Raw genomic sequence first — 18,024 nt, 5'->3', positions numbered from 1 at the left:
TCACCTATTAACAACACATTTACAGTTTGCATTAACAAGTATACCCCTGTAATTGTAGAAAATATTGAATTCATTTAAAAAAAAACTTCACCCTAGACCTTATGTAAAACTTAAAAATGCATCAATTTACCTAAATTGTGTAAAAAAAAGAAGAAAAATGACTTTCTGAATTTAAAATAAAATGTTTGTATGTGTTAACTGTTCTTTTGTATGAAGGCAAAACGGTTCACCACTTGATACTTTTATTCTTTCACTCGATATCAAACACATACACAGGGCAGCTTTAAACATCTATTACCAAATTGTATAAATTAATGACTTACTGTCTGCTGTGGAAGCTTGTCACTGTTTGCTGGAGTGTCATATATGTCTTGACCACTAGAGGGCCCTTTAACCACCATGGGAGGAGTATCATACACCTACACACAGAAGGAACACATCAGGTTTACCCACACAACCAAAGGCATAGTCAGGGGCCCACAATGACCTACACACATGAATAGTTATATGATAAGATTAGATGACAGATTAAATGACCGTTTAGAGCAGTGGTTCTCAAACTTTATTGGCTCAAGTACCCATTTTCTCTTATTCCTTAATCCAAGTACCCACTTTGTCTGACTTTAACATTTTGCTCGGAATCCTTTAAAAAAACAACCATAGAACATAATGATGGAATGAATGAGTGATGACACACATTTTAAAGAATCTCATTTTGTAAATAAGTGGAAAGAAACAGTATTTAATGCAGTGGTTCCAAACCTTTTTGGATCATGTCCCCATTTTTCAAGAATTTCTGCGACCCCAAAGACATTTTTTTCTAGAATTAGTTTTTGATCATGTTTGAGCTTCAAGATATATATATATATATATATATATATATATATATATTTTTTTTTTAATGCATTTTGGTTTAACTAGATTCATAAAGTGAAAGTATAGAAATAGTTGTTTAAGATTGTGTCTTGTTTTAATTTTGAAAACGAAAAATTTGTCAATGCTGTCAAAGGTCAACACCACAAGAATTCAGTTTAGAAATTTCTAAAACCAATCTTCATTCGTCAGAAATTTCTGGCGACCCCATTTAAACTCCAAGCGACCCCACATGGGGTCCCGACCCCAAGGTTGAAAATACCTAATTTAGTGGCTCCTGAATAGATTTATTTCTATAGTTTGTATCATTCCTGGTCATCTCACGCCTGGGGCGAAACCAAGACTGACACCTTATTTATTTATCCCCCCTCTCTCTCTCTCTCTCAAGTACCCCCTGTAGTGCCATCGTATACCCCTAGAGGTACACGTACCCCCATTTGAGAAACACTGGTATAGAGAACACACTCTTATTCTTGTTATATTCTGTGAATCCTGCAGCAGCACAAGTGGTTTAGTTTTACACTGCAGTATAATGAAAAGTGTAGTTGTTAGCACATCTTCTGTGATTCCTCTGATCATTCCATTTTTGATTCAATATTTTTCATACAGAATCAACACCTTTTCTTCATACAAACACTTTTGAAACGAGCATGTCATTCTGTGGTTTATGATCCATCTATTTAGTAATATTCTGATGTGTTTTATCCATCCAGTTCTATTCATACATCCCTTTCCACTAACTCCAACTGGTTGAGGTAGTTATACGTACAAAGCACCATTTGTCAACTCTCTTTTAGTAAGCACCATGGAAATAGACTTTACAGCTGGCATCGAGGCGTGCATAAAGATGTGAGTCGAGTTAACCTACGATACATTAACATTTTACATTCATCACACAGTTTCTCTGCTGTCGACCAGTTAATCATCAATGTAACCAGCTCCCCTGCTGCACAGCATCATGGGGGGTGTACTAGTAACTATTTTTGCTCACATGGATCCCACAGTAGGTTACACCCTAAACAGGACACCACTCTGTAATACATGCCGTAGGACAGAGTCCACAATAGACGATAAACCTCAAATATCATCATTTCAGTACAGAAAGCAAAGAAGAAAGTAGATATCTACGATAAGAAACAACACTACAGAATTTACAAAGTCAAGTTTGTTTTTTTTTACCTTTGAAGTTAAAAGGTTTATTTAGGTTTAATCAAGGGATCAGTCAAAGGTTTTGAAATGAAGCTTTCCTGCTCTCTGTTCTTTGCACCCTGGGTGTACAGTAGAAGAGTGTTTCCAAACCTTTTTTGGCTCATGTACCCCCCCGAGGCCTCAATTCTGATTAGGAGAACGCTTCGTCACCTCAATTTAGTAACCTTTCTTGTTTTATTTACATGTTGTTAATGGCTTGAAAATGTCAACCTGTACTTTTAACGCACACTAAATATCAATTTTGTGCATTACAATTATTGTATAGCAGAGAATATATTTACCTAAATTTTTAGTAATGTGCAGAACATGTTAGTAACAATTTAGTAGGATATTAAGGCCACAATATTGTTTATTCCATTAATGCAGTTTATTGTCAACGGGTGGAAAAGCTGTTGGATGAGCGTGTACAGTGTCTGAAATAGGCTTAAAAATGACTCAGCATGTTGGAAATAGATTCATCAATGATTTCAAGTACCCCTACAATGTGTTCAAGTACCCCTGGTTGGGAACCACTGCTGTACAGTAACTGTAGATTACCAGTATTCAGTCTGAATCACATTTAGCTCATTTTGCCTTATTTCTGGTTGACATTGTTTTTACTGTGTATGTTTTTACTGTATGTTGATGCCATGCTGGTCCTGGACTCTCTTGAAAGAGACGTTTTTAGTCTCAAATGGACCCTCTTATTTAAATAAAGGATAAATATATTGTTAGAGAGGATTCCCAGTAACCTACCAAGTCAGTCAACAATAACAACTCAAAAAGGGATTAGTCTGACCCGTACACTGTACTGCTGGCGAGTGGGCGGTACATCATATATGTCCTGCTGGGTTGGAGGCAGATGTCTGGGTGGGATGTCGTATTCATCCTGATGTGGTTTCACTGTGTCATAGACATAGACCTGTCCAACTCGGGTAGGAACGACCACCTGTGCACAGAACCATAGAAGAAGAGAAATAAGAAAATGATTTATTTTTGCTTGCTCCACATCTGGCAGAATATACAGATTCAAACAAGGCTCAGAGAACAAATGCAACCAACTCTCCAAAACTTAGAGATACAGATAATACCTTCAGGTCATAGTCAGTGGGCACACTGTGAAGCTGGTTTCTTCACTTTAAAATGTGGTTCAATATTTCATTATAACTCTCCCCAACAAAAACTCTCCCACAGGCAATAAAAACAGAGCAGGGGTCCTGACATTGTTGTCTTGGGAACCAGCCAGACCTATTGTTTGCCTGTTTAAACTTGTTTTATCTGCTTTAGATGAAGAGTCAACCAGCCAGCCTGGGAAAGCACAACAAGGTCTAGTTAGACCAAACCTCCAGACAGAGACACGCGCACGTACACAAACACACACGACTCATTTAATCTGATCGGCCAAACTCTTGTTGCTATTCTATGATATATACACAACAGAAATCACACGAATTAAGTCTCTTTTCTCCTGTGGCAGATATTTGTGTGACATTTTGATAGAATTTTAAAAATAGATGGTTCACTTCTACAAATGAAAATGTAGCCTATGATATTGATGACTTCTCGAATGTGTATCTTTATTTATCTCTGATCTCTGCTTTGATGTCTGTGTGCGTAAGTGTGAGTGTATGAACAGGTCATGTGACTTAGGTGCCTGTCAGAAGTAGTTACTCAGTGGTTAGTAAGTATTTGTCAGATTGTAAACATTCAAGTGTAACAATACTAGTTAGAGATCAATCAGAAATGGGATTGGATGATTAATAGAATTATTGTAAACATATTCCTGCTTATCAATCTTAAAGAATGCAATAATTAAAGAAATGCCAGGTAACATTTCCACAGAACAGATTGGAGAAAAAAACGTATGTTGTTAAAACAGACTAAAGCGTGAATTAATGCTTGGACGTGATTTGTAGGAGAGTTATTTTTTAATACAAATGGTGGCCAACGTTTGGGAACAGTTTAATCAGGACGTCCACATATTGTTAAGGACCTATAATGATAGTGACTCCCAGAGATGGCCAAGACCTCTCCCCCTAAAGGCGGGCATACACTGTGCGATTATTTCAATCATTGTACTCAGCTCTAGCTGAAATTGTGCGACTCAATTGCAGAGTCCAAATGTGCTCAGCTCACGATTCATGTTCTCACACTATACAGACTGACACGACATGTCAGGGTCTTGTTTAAGGAAATGCAATCAATAAAGAGCACAGGGACCCACACACAACACAGTTACATCTATGATTGACTTGCCTCTCCTCAAGCAGTGCTATCACACAGATAGATGTACATAGGTGCACTTATGATGATACGCACACATTTTGTTTAAGCAGAAAGAAGAATAAATCCACAGCATTAAATCTAGGTTTTGGTATCATCAGAACTACAGTACTGTACGAGGAAGGCCAGATCGGCAGCAGGAACTGTTTATGAGGTCAGTGATACAGTGGAGAGGTGACAGGTATCTTCAGGACTGTGAGTACATTAGAGATCAGCTCTGAATTAATCCCTGTTTGCAAAGATAATTGAAAGGTTGACAGAAGATATTAGATGGCAGTCTGTTCACAGATGATTTTATCATCCATAGTGAAAGCAAGAAGCAGGCAGAGAACCTTATAGGTGGAGAGAAGAGAAACGAGATGAAGGGAAGTCAGCTGGAGCAGGACACAATGTAGCTAAATGAGAGTTAAAGAGGTGGACAGTTTAAGATGAATGTGTACAGAAAGTAAATGCCAGGTTTCAACCATCCAAAGCAACAAACGGTGCACTAGAGGGGAAGAACGGACTCTAGGCAGGCTGTTAATGTGCAACAGAGTACAGACACTTCATTACTAAATGTCGGACGATATATTGTGGTGATATTAAAATGTGACAAGATCTATTGTTGAGTGGTGTTGCAATATCGCTAATGGTGTGATGTCTACCTTTCCATTCCTGCTACATCTGTTCCAAACGAGCATGTATTTTTAACAGCAGGAGACATAGTCAATGCCCAAAGGTCTCCATTGCAGCTAATTAAAGCTGATTACCGGAGTTTCTAAGAAATCTATGTTTATGAATGATTCTTTTGAAATGCGAAAAAATACCTAACTAGTATATTACTATAATCTACTGCCGGTGGTCATTCATATACATTAAAGGTCCCATGTCATGCTATTTTTCACCCATCTTCATTTGTTCTAAGAACTCTAAAAACATAGTATTAGAGGTATATTTTCCCAAATTCACCTGTTTTCCAGAGTTTTAGCCTCTGAAAAATCACTTTCTGAGCAACTCTACACAAACAGGCTGATTTGCGGCTTACTTATGAATATTCATGAGTGGGCGTGTCTATAGACGGGAGACTGACTTCCTCCTCCCCGCACGGTGACGTAGGGCCAGAGGACGGCCCACCCTCCTCCCACCCACTCCATAGCCGAGCTCATGTTGCTTTATAAACACGAGACAGACGTGGGGGCGGGGCGTTCACCGGTACATACATAGACTAGAAAATACATACAAAGCACTGCGCGAAGGACGCTGCAATGCTCACCTTTGTGGGCGTGTCTGTTTACATGTCAATCACGGCAGAGATCTTCCTGGAGGCGCGGCTTCTCCAGCTCAGTGCCGCATCAAATTCGTCAAAGTGGGAACGCGTCATCAAATTGGAGCGAGGGGTTTGTGCTCATCCTGCAGTAAGAAAGGAGCAAATAACCTTCTAACAAACGATTGAGATAAAAAATGAAAAAAAACACTTTGGGCATGTGTATGAAGCCCAAATAACACGTTTATGATGTTTAAAGCACAGAAAAGTTGATTTAGCATAACATGGGCGCTTTAAAGTGATAATCATCTGTTTTGTCCAACCGCTGTGTCGCATTGGTCACAAACATGTCAGATCATGTCAAAGGCGATACAAGGCGGTATAACGGTTACTAAAAGTGGAACTGCTCCAGGGTGCTACACCGTGGCTGCCCACTGCTCCTCAGAGAGGGGTAAATGCAGAGAACACATTTCATGTATGTAGCTTTACATATATGACAATGATGTATAATGTGTATTCTATATTAAACTATATAATAACAAGAGAGGGGGGAAACAGCACTTTTTCAACTTTCACCCTCTAAAGGATGCTAAAGAAATGTATATCACTATAGCAAAACCATTATGAAGTGATTTTTTCGCAATACTGCTCCTTTAAATGCTCAAAGGGAACAAGTAGCAGTAGATTGGTAGTGAACCCAAACACATCTGGTGAAGCTACGGAGCTCCAGGCCTGTGTGTCTGTCGCTGTTGACCAGCCTCTCTGAGTTTGTCTCCACAAAATCCCACCAATAAAAGATACTACAGAAACAACCACACATAGTCAAATTTAAAATGTATTGAGCAGGAAACACAGAGATGAAAGATGTTCCCCACTCACTTAATGCTATAAACTTATTGCACTCTGTTAGTTTGAAGTGTTTACAAAAAGGATCGACCGATGAGTTTTTTAGGGCTGATACCAATTATTATCGATCAAGGAATCTGAAACCTGATATTTAGAACCAATATTTAGATTAGAGGAATTTTATTTAACCTTCAACATTTTCTGTAGCCTTCCCTTCAATAACCACAGCACTGCATCACAGAGCAGTCCTCTCTCTCTCTCCATCTGAAGCTTCAGTGTTGATTGGCTGTCACTTGCTGTGTAGCCAATCCGTGGGGGCTGTAGGTGGGACATTATGGTGACTTCAGACAAAGAAAGATGGCCGTGTAAGAGCCAAAGTAACGCGTTTCAAAATAAACTTATTTTATGGGCCATTCTTGGAAAAAACAGCCAAAACCGATTATTATAAAAATTACAAATTTAGGCAGTTATTATCGACTGCTTTGATTATTAGTTGATTCTTAGTCCGAGAATATTTTGATAGCGGTCCGATATCAGCAAAAAACCATCTTATTCGGCCTGCAACTATAATCCCCAATATAAGCAGCTACATACATAATTTGTTGAGGTTATTTCTAATTGTCTTCTGATTGAATTTTTATTTTTATTCTTTTCAACTGTAGAATAGTCTTGTGTTGAAGGTTAAAATGTATGTAACCAATTGGTTAATATTTATTTATTTATTGGCAACTTATTTTGGAAAGAAGTTTGACAATTTTCAGTGAGAAAACACTTACTAGTGTGGTTCAAGGGTAACTACAGGTATGTGTAGAAAGTGTGTGGAAAGTATTCAAGCTCAGACATTACTACTTGTAAAGTTAAAAACACATTGGCTGGCCCAAATAAAGGTCACCACCTACATTAACTAAGCAAATAAGTACGAGCTAAGCAAATAATCAGTGCAAGGTCATTATGTTTTAGCTGGCAACAAGTTATTTAACATTCTCTGAAGCAGGGAGTGGCTTCTCATTAGTTAAACAGACATCCCTGTGGTCATGGAAAATATGTTCATCTGTTTTAGAAAGGTCAAGTTATTGTCACACATCAGGCAGAGGAAACATCTAAGGACAATGCTGAATAAACTTAAGTCAAGTTAAGAATTGTCTGATACATTAATAAAAACTGGAAAAAACTGTGGAGAAACATCGTCTTTCAGGAAGGAGGTCGATGGTCACACAAAGTTTGAAACCAAATGATAGAACACCAGAACTCAGGGCTGTGAAATAGTGAAAGTAAGAGCACTTACACACACAATGCAAAGGGAACTCAAGGGGTTGTGACTAAACAGCAGTGTAGCAATAATACATGTTTTTCTTCCCTGATGGCACGGGCATGTTCCAAGATGACAATGGCAGGATTCATCAGGCTCAAGCAGGGAAGGAGCAATTCAGGGAGCATGAAACATCTTTTTCACACATAGATTGGTCACCACAGAGTCCAGACCTGAAGCCCATTGAAAGTCTCTCAAATGTGCTGGAGACAGAATCTCCCGTCATCAATACAAGGTCTTGTGAATCTGGATAGAAGTAAACGAGGCCACAAAGTGAATTTGTGCCAGAGCTGTGTGAATTTATACACTAAAAATGTAAATGTAAAAAATACCTGCAGTGATTTAAAAAAAATGTTTTTCTCTCACCACTTATTTTGAAATGAACCTTTTTTTGTTTGTTTATCAGGCAATGACTTGGTAAAGTAAAAAAAAAAAAATAATAATAATTTCAGATTTCTGCATTTACATTTATTTTTTAAAAACTTTTACTTAAGAAGGCGATCTAAGTCATTAGCTTTGCCAGAGTACAATTTTATCTGTATTTTTACTAACAGCTTGTTAGAGACACTTTCTAACTGTACATATATGTAATCCCAAAGTTGTTCTCATCCACTACTGATCCAGTGTGACCCCAAAAACTCTACCAAAGTGACATTTCTGGTGTTTATACAGACAGAAAGTGTTAATAAAACAATAGCGGATCTTGATTTTTTGGCTTCCACAGAAACACAGGAACATGGCTGCACACCATAAAGAAATCAGAACAAAAATGGCATCAAGTGAATCACGGTCTTGCTTGTCTGGTGAAGAAACACAAGATATCACACTAAGAATGAAGGAACTTCTAAAAGAAACTGGTCCGCTCTTTATTCTTCAACCAGACTCCAATGACGTACAGGTACAGTTTAAAAAAAAAAAAAGGACTGTAAATTATGTGGTTAAGCAGCTTTAAGTTAAAGATGTATGTAATTTTGATTGAATGTTTTGAAGTTTAAATTTAAAAATGTTTTTGCCTGTATTGTTTATCTTGCAATAATTAAAAATAAATAAATAAATAAAACATGAGGGTTCAGCGATCCTCCATGACTGGATATGAACAACTGCATTTTAGTTATGGGCGATCGTGTTAGAGGAATTGGCAAAGGCTATACTTCTGTCTGTCAAAAGGATTTTGGGCAAGACAATGAACCCTAAGTCACTGCCAGTGACTTCCATCGCAGCTATGTTGTCTTTGGTGTATGAATGTGGCTAACAATGTAAACAGCTTTGGACGACTACTACTGCTACTCAAGTGCTGTTATATATGCAGTCCATTTACAACAAATCGAGGCACAATACCACACAGATGTGATTGACAATACAAACTACCCAAGCATAAATGTACATTGCAGCAGACGTCATTACTGCATTTATGCACATGGCCACATTGTACACTCCTCCTAGTGACAGTGTGTTACCCAAAGCAGGAATCCACAAGCAACATTCAAGCATTGACAACAGCAGCCAAAAGAAAGCATTGGTTTGATTGAAAAGCAACTACAAATCAAGTAGTTGCCAACTCCGCCAAGCCAATAAATTAAAAAAACAATTTCAGCCATCAGATTTTTACAGATTCTTTTCACTCTATTTAAGCTGGCATAAATATCCCACCATCATTATCTTTCTTAAACTCAGGTCATTCTTACCTTGCCAAGAGGCTTGCTGCCACTATCCCAGTTCTTCTGATCCAAAGAGGGGGGCACCTGATACACATCCTGGCTGGCCATTGTCCCTCGTGCAGCATCTGCCCCTAGGTTTATTGAGGGGGGGACCTGGTATATGTCCTGTCCTAGTAGTTTGTACTGTCTCTGACCTAGCACTGGAGCTTTGTTGGAAGATCCTTGCTGGGGCTGTGTTGGGGGTACATTTGGACCAGATGGTACTTGGTAGAGACTTTGGGGATTTGCTTTGGCACCATGAGAGGGAGGCATCATGTATATAGAGTCAGGTGTGGGCTTTGCAGGGGTTGGGGTGGTGTAATTTGGGTGCATGGATGTGTACTGGGTAGATGTTGGGGGCTTGGTGGCAGAACCAGCAGCGCATGGACCAATGGCATTGGTTTTCTGAGGAGGAAGGGGTCGCTGCACCTGGGATGTGGAAAAGAAACTAACTGGATCGGGCTTTGAAGGTGTGGTCAGCTGCTGCTGCTGCTGTTGCTGCTTGCCGTCATACATGCCAACCAGGATCTTGAGCCGGTTGCCTGGGACAATGCCTTGTCGTCCATGAAGCGAACACAGCCACCAGCCATCCAATCCCTGGGTGTCGCGTTCCAGCACTGTCATGATGTCACCTTTGCGGAAGGACAACTCATCTGGAGACTCAGCCACATTGTCATATAACGCTTTGGCCAACACGTTCTGTACGGGAAAGAAAGACAGAGCAGCGTCATTGTGGTGTACACATCAGAATTCTTCTTGTGTTAAAAAAAAGGCAAAACATTTCCCTTCTATTCCCTCTTCAGTTAGTCAGACATGTATAACCTTGAAGGTGTTTGTCTAGAAGCAGAGCTGTAAGACACTGAGCCTACTGTGGAAGAGGAAAAAATTTGTTTTATCGTGTCTTAACACTGTGCACTTAAAGGTCCCTTTCAGGCATTCACAATTCTGCTCCCCAGAAGCTGCAAAAGATGTCTTTCTGTTGTTTTTCTTTTTCTAATTCCTCCAAATTTTATATATATGTTTAATGCAGATATGCATAAGAAACAATAACTTCATACATAGATTATTTATATAAGTGAGATGAAACAAAAATATTTTTTCTTTCCATTCTGGAAATTCTATTTCCATTCAACTAACATTTTTCTGTACATAATATACACACAAAAGAAACAAGGGAAAAAAATATCACCATCTTTGATGTCAAGCGGCTCTTTTTCCTTTGTTGCTTTTCTTTGAAACATTACATGAAAAACAAGGATGGAACTTTTTCCAACTACAAAAAAGAGCAGAAAACTATAAAACACAACTGTGAGAAAAGTTTCCATGTATATATATATGACACTGTAGTAATCTTCTTCTTCTTGACATTACTTCGTCAGAAGTAAACAACAGCAACAAAATTGTGGACAACAGATTAACTGCAAGCTTTCACTGTACTACTTCAGACATGTGTTTTACAACTGCATACCAAGTGGTGAACTACTGCAACAGCACATGATCCATCGGTAAAACTAAACTGACTCACATTACGTAGTATATCAGTAGCTTTTCACTGTCTTTTTGTCATGTATCAGAACTCCAGGAGACAACATAACTTCAGAAAAGCTTAAAAGATATTTGTAACCAGTGGACAGTTCGGTTTTGATAGGAGAAAAAATAACTTCTTCATTTTATTTCAATGTCTTTTTCTACATTTCAAACATATTTTGAGTAACCAAATGTACAATAAAGAAATGTATGCAAAGACAAAAAAAAAGAGGAACCCATGACACTAACATTAAAGCCACCTAATAAGTCCTTAAAGAATCAAACATACTTGGGCGGACACCCGCAAAGTGGAATCCACGCAGACTGCTTGCGGAGTCTGCGGGGCCAATTAAATGCAAAGCTCAGATTTTACTACCGTGCGGACTTCTCCGCGTAGTTGGTGTCACACAAAACACTGCTCGCCATTGAATCGACCCGCATTAAATGTAACACCGACCTGTATTTCACTCTCCTGGTGACACAGAGGAAGAGAGATGAACACGAGCTTAGAGGAGAAACTGGCAGACAAGCTATGACAGTAGAGACACCTCTAAAACGCGTCCCAGGAGTACAAGGACCACAGAGGAGTGCCAAGAATCATGGGACATGCAGGATTTTAATGAAAACTACTACGTGGTGGTGAGCCCAAGTATGTAAGCTCTGAGGAGAGGGGACAGTCTGCGCTGAGTCTGTTGTGTGCGGGGTCCGCCCGAGCCTTAAGGCTCATTCCATTGAAAACTGTGTATTTTGCATCAGCGGAGAAAAACCCAACAAATGCTTTAACGTTCTGTACTCCAGAACACACCTTGATTTGAGCCAGAATTAAAATATAAACAATTTGAGTTTCTGTGAATTATACAATTATACAATTTTATTTAGCAGATGTCTTTATCCAAAGCAATATACAGGTACAACATGAGCAGTTAGGGTTAAGGGACAGCCCACAGTGATGGCTCAGGTTGGATTCAAAGCAGTGACCCTCCGATTCTAAGCCCCCGTCCTTAACCGTTACGCCCCCACGCCACATTTTCTGAAACTAAACCAATATTTGTCCTTCATGTCTGACCTTGGCCTATCTCCAGAGATGAGTGCAGGCTTAGCTGGATGTAGGTCAGCAAGCCACAATCACACAGACACACAAAAACAAGCCAACATACAGTAGCTCTGCATTTAAAACAAGAGTAATCCCCCTATTCATAAAGCCTCCCATTTTATATCTGTTTGAAAAATCAAAAAATCCTTATCTCTAATCCATGGTGAAATTTTTAATGACAAATCTTAATGAAATTTGACTCAGTTATGTATAGGGTTGGTTCCTCAATTACCCAACCAAGTTATCCTAATCTGATCTGGATTGCACATTTCATTGCGATTCTTCGACATAATGGGGGTGCCAATACATTTGGACCGATATCGTTATTAATGGGGATAGACATTTCTTCCAAGCCTTCAAAGTGTGAATGATCATGGTACCATGATCAGGATGACTGATCCAGAAAATATCCAACATCTGGCAAAGAATGATTTGGCACTTGGAGGAGGTTTGCGCTCCCTTGTTCCCACTTGTTTTATCACTTTTCAAGTTTTGATGGCATCTCTTTTTCATTAAATCAACATTATGCACAATCCACATTATCGGAATTAAGTAATAATAATCAAACATTCTTCAAAAAATAAAAAATAAATAAATGCATTTAAACTGTTGACATGGCATTGGGCTACATTCAAGTTTGTTTATCTTCTCTCAACAACTTTGGTAGAACCTTAGGTAGAACACAGAGTACCCGATTTAATGTTTGCGTTTGTATAAATGCATGCTAAGTTGACAGCAGTAGATCTAATAACCCTGTGAAACAAAGGCTGTGGGCCCTATGTTAAACATTTACAGTTTGTGGAGTGTAAAGTCCCATAATGATTCATAATAATTTAAGGTGTGGCCAGACTGTGTGCTGCCACTTGAAGAGAGGCTGAAAACCTTTTCATTTTGCGACCGTGCCCGCCTACTTCAGGTGTATCAATAACTCACAATATTCATGGGTGTGGGTCAAGAGTGTTTCAGGATGTGACCAACCAATCAGATACACTCATCTCATGCATCTTAGGTCAGAGGAATCTACTTGTCGAGAAAGACTGAGCAGCACATGTCCCCAGTCAGATGAGGTTCTCTGCATGTAAATGGGAGTTCATCTCCTCTTCAGCCATCTCACAAGGACATACTCTACAGAAGTTATGTTTCAGTGCTTGAAGCAAACATTTTGTCAGAAAGCTTCATATTCTGTTATGCTTTAAAGGGTAGACATGTAGTTGCCCTGCATCCATTCATTTTCAGTTGATATTTAAGTAAAATGTCAGGTTATCCAAGCATCCAGGCTGTATTCTCCTGTGAGGTGGTTATGGAAAACATCAATTTAAAAAAAGTGAGCACATAGCAATAACCTGAGGTGAATCAGATAATAAATGTACATGTGCACACCTAGAAGATTGTAATTTGTATTTGAAATAGTTAGCAGCCATGGTACTGAGATAAAAACAGTTGGTTTAAAGGGCTGCTGCAGGTATTTATACTGTGATAGCTGTCAAGCATTGAGTTACAAAGTTATTAGAGCTGAGCAATCAATAGTATTTTGGCTTTTAAAGGTGTATAACTACGCAATATATTTACTAATTAATTAACATGCTTATTAGGGGTGTAAATTACCTGTTGCAAGACAATACGATACAAGATTGATTATTTAGAAAACAGCAAAATATTTATTGATATAACAAAGTCTGCCACGATTCAATTCAGACAATACTACAGTATATACGGTACCATCCATCCATCCACCCATTTTCAGACCCACTTATTCCTGTTTTTCAGGGTCCCGGGGTCTGCCGGTGCCTATCTCCGGCTCACACTGGGCACTAGGCGGGGGTACACGGCGCCAGTCCATTGCAGGACAACACACAGACAGACAGACAACCACTCTCACTCACTCCTTCGGGCAATTCAGAGACTCCAGTCAACCTAACAGTCATGTTTTAGGATTGTGGGAGGAAGCCTGGAGTACCCAGAGGAAACCCAGACAGCATGGGGAGAACAAGCACTCCACACAGAAGGAACCCAGGGCTTAATAATAATAATGCATTAGATGGCGCTTCATCATAGACACTCAAAGCTCTTCACGTTGATGTGCATTATTCTTTCACTCCACACACAGTGGTGGTAACCTACTATTGTAGCCACAGCTGCCCCGGGGCAGACTGACCGAGGTGAGGCCGACATAGTGCACCATCAGTCCCTCCGAACACACACACACACACACAGGCTGCAGTTACTACAATCTTGTTCTGAATGTACCTTACACAAACCCAGCGTAAACAAACTAGTGCGGGCATTTAGGAATAAAAAAACAAAAACAAATTGAATTTCAAACATCTTCGTAACGGTTCCGGAACCCGACGCCAGGAACCGGTTCTCGGTGCCCAACCCTACCTGGGACTGTCTTGTTGTAAGGCAGAAAAGCCCATCACTACACCACTGTGCTGTCTGTATTTTAACATGTTGTTAAAGGTGGTCTCCAGGACTGGAAATGAGCACCCCTGCAATAGATCATTTTCAACCAAACTGCTTGTTTGTATATCCTCAAATATGGTGGCGTGTGGTTACGCAAACAAAACGGCATCTGCTACCAGCGTGTCTACTCATGTGTTCACTTTATCGACATAATTCACCTCTCTCGATGCCATAATTTATTCAACAGCAAGTAATACTAAATAATATGACTTTGAAATATCATGATTTGTTGAATATACATGTCTCCTTATGAAGAACAGCTCAAATAACTTTTTATTTCTTGTTCAATAGCTTGCAAAACATAAAACTCAAAATTTATAATAATTCCAGTGCTGGGTGTTTGGTGACCATGAATTTGCCTTTGTCTTTTCTTCTGTGTATCTGTTTTTATTTATTACTGTTTCCAACACTGTATCACTGGCTGCATGAATGAGAAAGAAACGAAAAACAGTTGTTACGGTAACCAGTTACATTACTAAATAATTTACATGACATTAACATGGTTGCCTCCTCACAGACACCTTCTCACCCCACAATTGCAAAAACATGAATAATAATAATAAATAAAAACAAAGCCACAATTTTAATAATTGAGAGGCCACTGGACTCCTAATCCTCGGCTTCGCCTGCGCCACCTCATGGGAGGCCGCCGGAATTCTGCTCCTCGGCCTCACCTGCGCCACCTCATGGGAGGCCGCCGGAATTCTGCTCCTCGGCTTCGCCTGCGCCACCTCATGGGAGGCCGCCGGAATTCTGCTCCTCGGCCTCACCTGCGCCACCTCATGGGAGGCTGCCGGAATTTTGCTCCTCGGCCTCACCTGCGCCGCCTCATGGGAGGCCGCCGGAACTGTTTCAACCCTCCTCCGGGTCCCAGTCCACCCATCCTGGTTGGGTAGTTTTTTGTTTGGAGTGTTTGGAACCCGTACCTTGAGGGGGGGTTATGCCAGGTTCTGTTTGTGTTTAGCACTTTTGTTCTGAGTCTTTGTTTATTCTGTGTTTTAGTTTAACTCTTTGTCTGTGTGTCAGGTATTCCTGCTTGTGGCTCCACCCCCCCCCAGTGATGTCTGTGTGCTTGGTTGGTGACTGATTAGCTCCCTCATGTTTTCACCCAGGTGTGGCCCATTCCCAATCAGGCCTCTTCCACTATTTAGCTGAGTGTTTGGACACAGTATGACTGCTGGATCATTGTTAATGTATTGTCGACCTTCCTTGTGTTCTGCTGCGTTTGATCCCTGCGCCCTGATTTTCCTTGTGCCTTGATGGACTTTGTTTTTTTTTGTAATTAAACATGTACTCTTTTGAACTTTACACCTGCCTAATTCTGCCTCTGCATTTGGGTCCACACCATACCGTGACAGCCTGGGCATACAACGTTCTACATTGTCTATGTCGGCATCGTCAGACAAGTCCTCTGTGAATATATGTCCAAAATATTTTGTTTTGTTTGTCACATTAAGCATTGTGTTGGACAAATAAAAATCAGGAAATGTTGTACTTTAATCCTCCTTGGTTCTACAGATAATAACCAAACTTTTCACTGCATTATATTTGATGTCATGCTCCAGGCCGTAGCGCAAGAGGTGCCCAATCCTGGTCCTCAAGGGCCACTATCCAGCATGTTTTAGATGTTTCCCTCTTCCAACACACCTGATTGAAATGACCAGGATCGTTATCAGGCTTTTGCAGAGCTTGATGGTGAGTTAATCATTTGAATCAGGTGTGTTGGAAGAGGGACATCTAAAACATGCTGGATAGTGGCCCCTGAGGACCAGGATTGGGCACCTCTGCCGTAGCGTGAACAAATGTTAAGCAGCTGTTGCAGCCCAGCAGTGCTCGGACTGAAGACCACTAGATCGTCTGCATACAACAAATGATTTCAAGTCTGTAATACAGTAATGTTTGCTCACGAGTGTCAGTTCCTGATCATCTATTAATGAGTTGTGTTTTTCTGGGACTTCCAGATGCTTTGCCATTTAAATAAGAAACTCTTAAGAAAGCCTTGAGTCATTGTAACCTTTTCCAGTTGATTGATGCCAATTGTTGTGTACTCATCTGTTTTTCAGCCTGTTTACGTGTCAGCTCCGTGTTTTGTTTGAGGTCTTAACATGACTAAAAAGGCTCATAGGATGGTGGGATAGATGTATCTGTCTGATAATGTTGAAGTCTACTTCATTTTGTAGCAAACCTGTTGTGTGTGGATTTTAAGGGGCAAATACTTGGGCAGTGGTTAGCAATGCTGCCGCACAACTACACAGTATTTACAAACTGGATTGCTTTGAGTACTATACATTATGAGTTCCTGTAAAGGAATACATTAATTTACTGCTAAAACCAATCTGCAACTACAAAGTACACCTCACTTCACAAGTTCACAAACACATTGTAACCCAGAAGTTGACAGTAGCGAATGTAAAAGATTCAGTTTTTCTTTTCCACTGTTCCATCTCTCTCTGATCTGACTCACTTTGTGCTCCCCTCCTCTTTCCCTCTTTCCTGTTGTGGCACGTCAGACTGTTCTTGAGAAATGGCCGTGTTTCATAGCTGTGTTGTATACCCGCAGGAAGAAAAAGCTGCACCCAAGAATGCCTTTATCTGGGGGTTTAGCAGAGCATGTTGTATACAACATGTTCACAGGTTTGTACTAAAACACTAAGTTAACGCCTTTATTTTAAAAAATATCAATTGTAAAACTACAGCAAATGTTGGTCAAAAGAGCTCAGTTAAACAGCCATTAGGGTGTAACTTTACAGTAGATTTGTATCATCCCTAAATTCCTGCCAATGTTACTGGGGTTAGTGGGCTGTAGCCGTGGACACTTTAAACTGAATCTCTGTATCACAAAGTTTACTTAACAGGCAATAACTTGATTCCAACACCTCATATTGTTGATGTGTGTGTGTGTTGGTGTGTGTGTGAGCCTGCATGTCTTTTAATTTACATGACAAAGAAAAATAGAATCTCTAAAGTGTCCCAGCTGGTATGTTTGCAATGTCTGCTGCTTTAGCAAGTGATGATCTGAGCTGAGGAATTCCTCCCATCAGGCTTTGAATAACAGCATGAACAACAGCAGGGATTGTGACGCCTAAAGCACAAAAAAATACTCATGAAGGCGTGGCCTAATATTGCTTAACCTGTTGACAGACAGCAGTGCTCGGAGATTCTGAAAAGCTGCCAGATTTTCCCTGAGAGAGTTTACTGACTAGCTGAAATCAGCTACATGTTTAAAAACAACAGCTTTTTTTTCTTCCTTTGTACAAGACTAATTAAATCTTTCAGGAAAGTATGAAATCAAATAATCCAAACATATTTTAAAAAATCAGGTTCTATTCCCCAAGGCTAACCATATTTACACTTTGCTGGACCTACAGTATATCTGTCATGAAACTTACTCTTAATCTCTGACATGAGTAATAAAGAGATATAAAGTGTATATTTTGAAATTAAAAGCAATCACAAAAACCAATAAATCCAAACCTATATTTTATTTTGTTCAAAATAACAT

General features: G+C 39.7%; 1 protein-coding gene across 4 annotated transcripts in view; it reads right to left on the bottom strand.

Moving 5' to 3' along the window:
* bcar1 (BCAR1 scaffold protein, Cas family member) overlaps positions 1–18,024 on the bottom strand; it is a 40,165-nt gene that overhangs the window by 7,373 nt on the left and 14,768 nt on the right. For 3 of the 4 annotated variants that reach the window (XM_028450020.1, XM_028450023.1, XM_028450022.1), the window contains 3 exons: positions 9,428–10,138; positions 2,861–3,010; positions 324–419 (listed from right to left, as the gene is read on the bottom strand). In XM_028450020.1, the coding sequence (XP_028305821.1) occupies positions 324–419; positions 2,861–3,010; positions 9,428–10,138 (957 nt within the window). The remainder of the gene's footprint in view (positions 1–323; positions 420–2,860; positions 3,011–9,427; positions 10,139–18,024) is intronic. The other variant, XM_028450021.1, reaches the window with a different exon arrangement.

This window comes from Gouania willdenowi, chromosome 6, assembly GCF_900634775.1.
Source record: "Gouania willdenowi chromosome 6, fGouWil2.1, whole genome shotgun sequence".
NCBI classification, from domain to species: Eukaryota; Metazoa; Chordata; class Actinopteri; order Blenniiformes; family Gobiesocidae; genus Gouania; species Gouania willdenowi.
The sequence above is the reverse complement of the archived record's forward strand: the minus strand, read 5'-3'. Positions and strand labels throughout refer to the sequence as shown.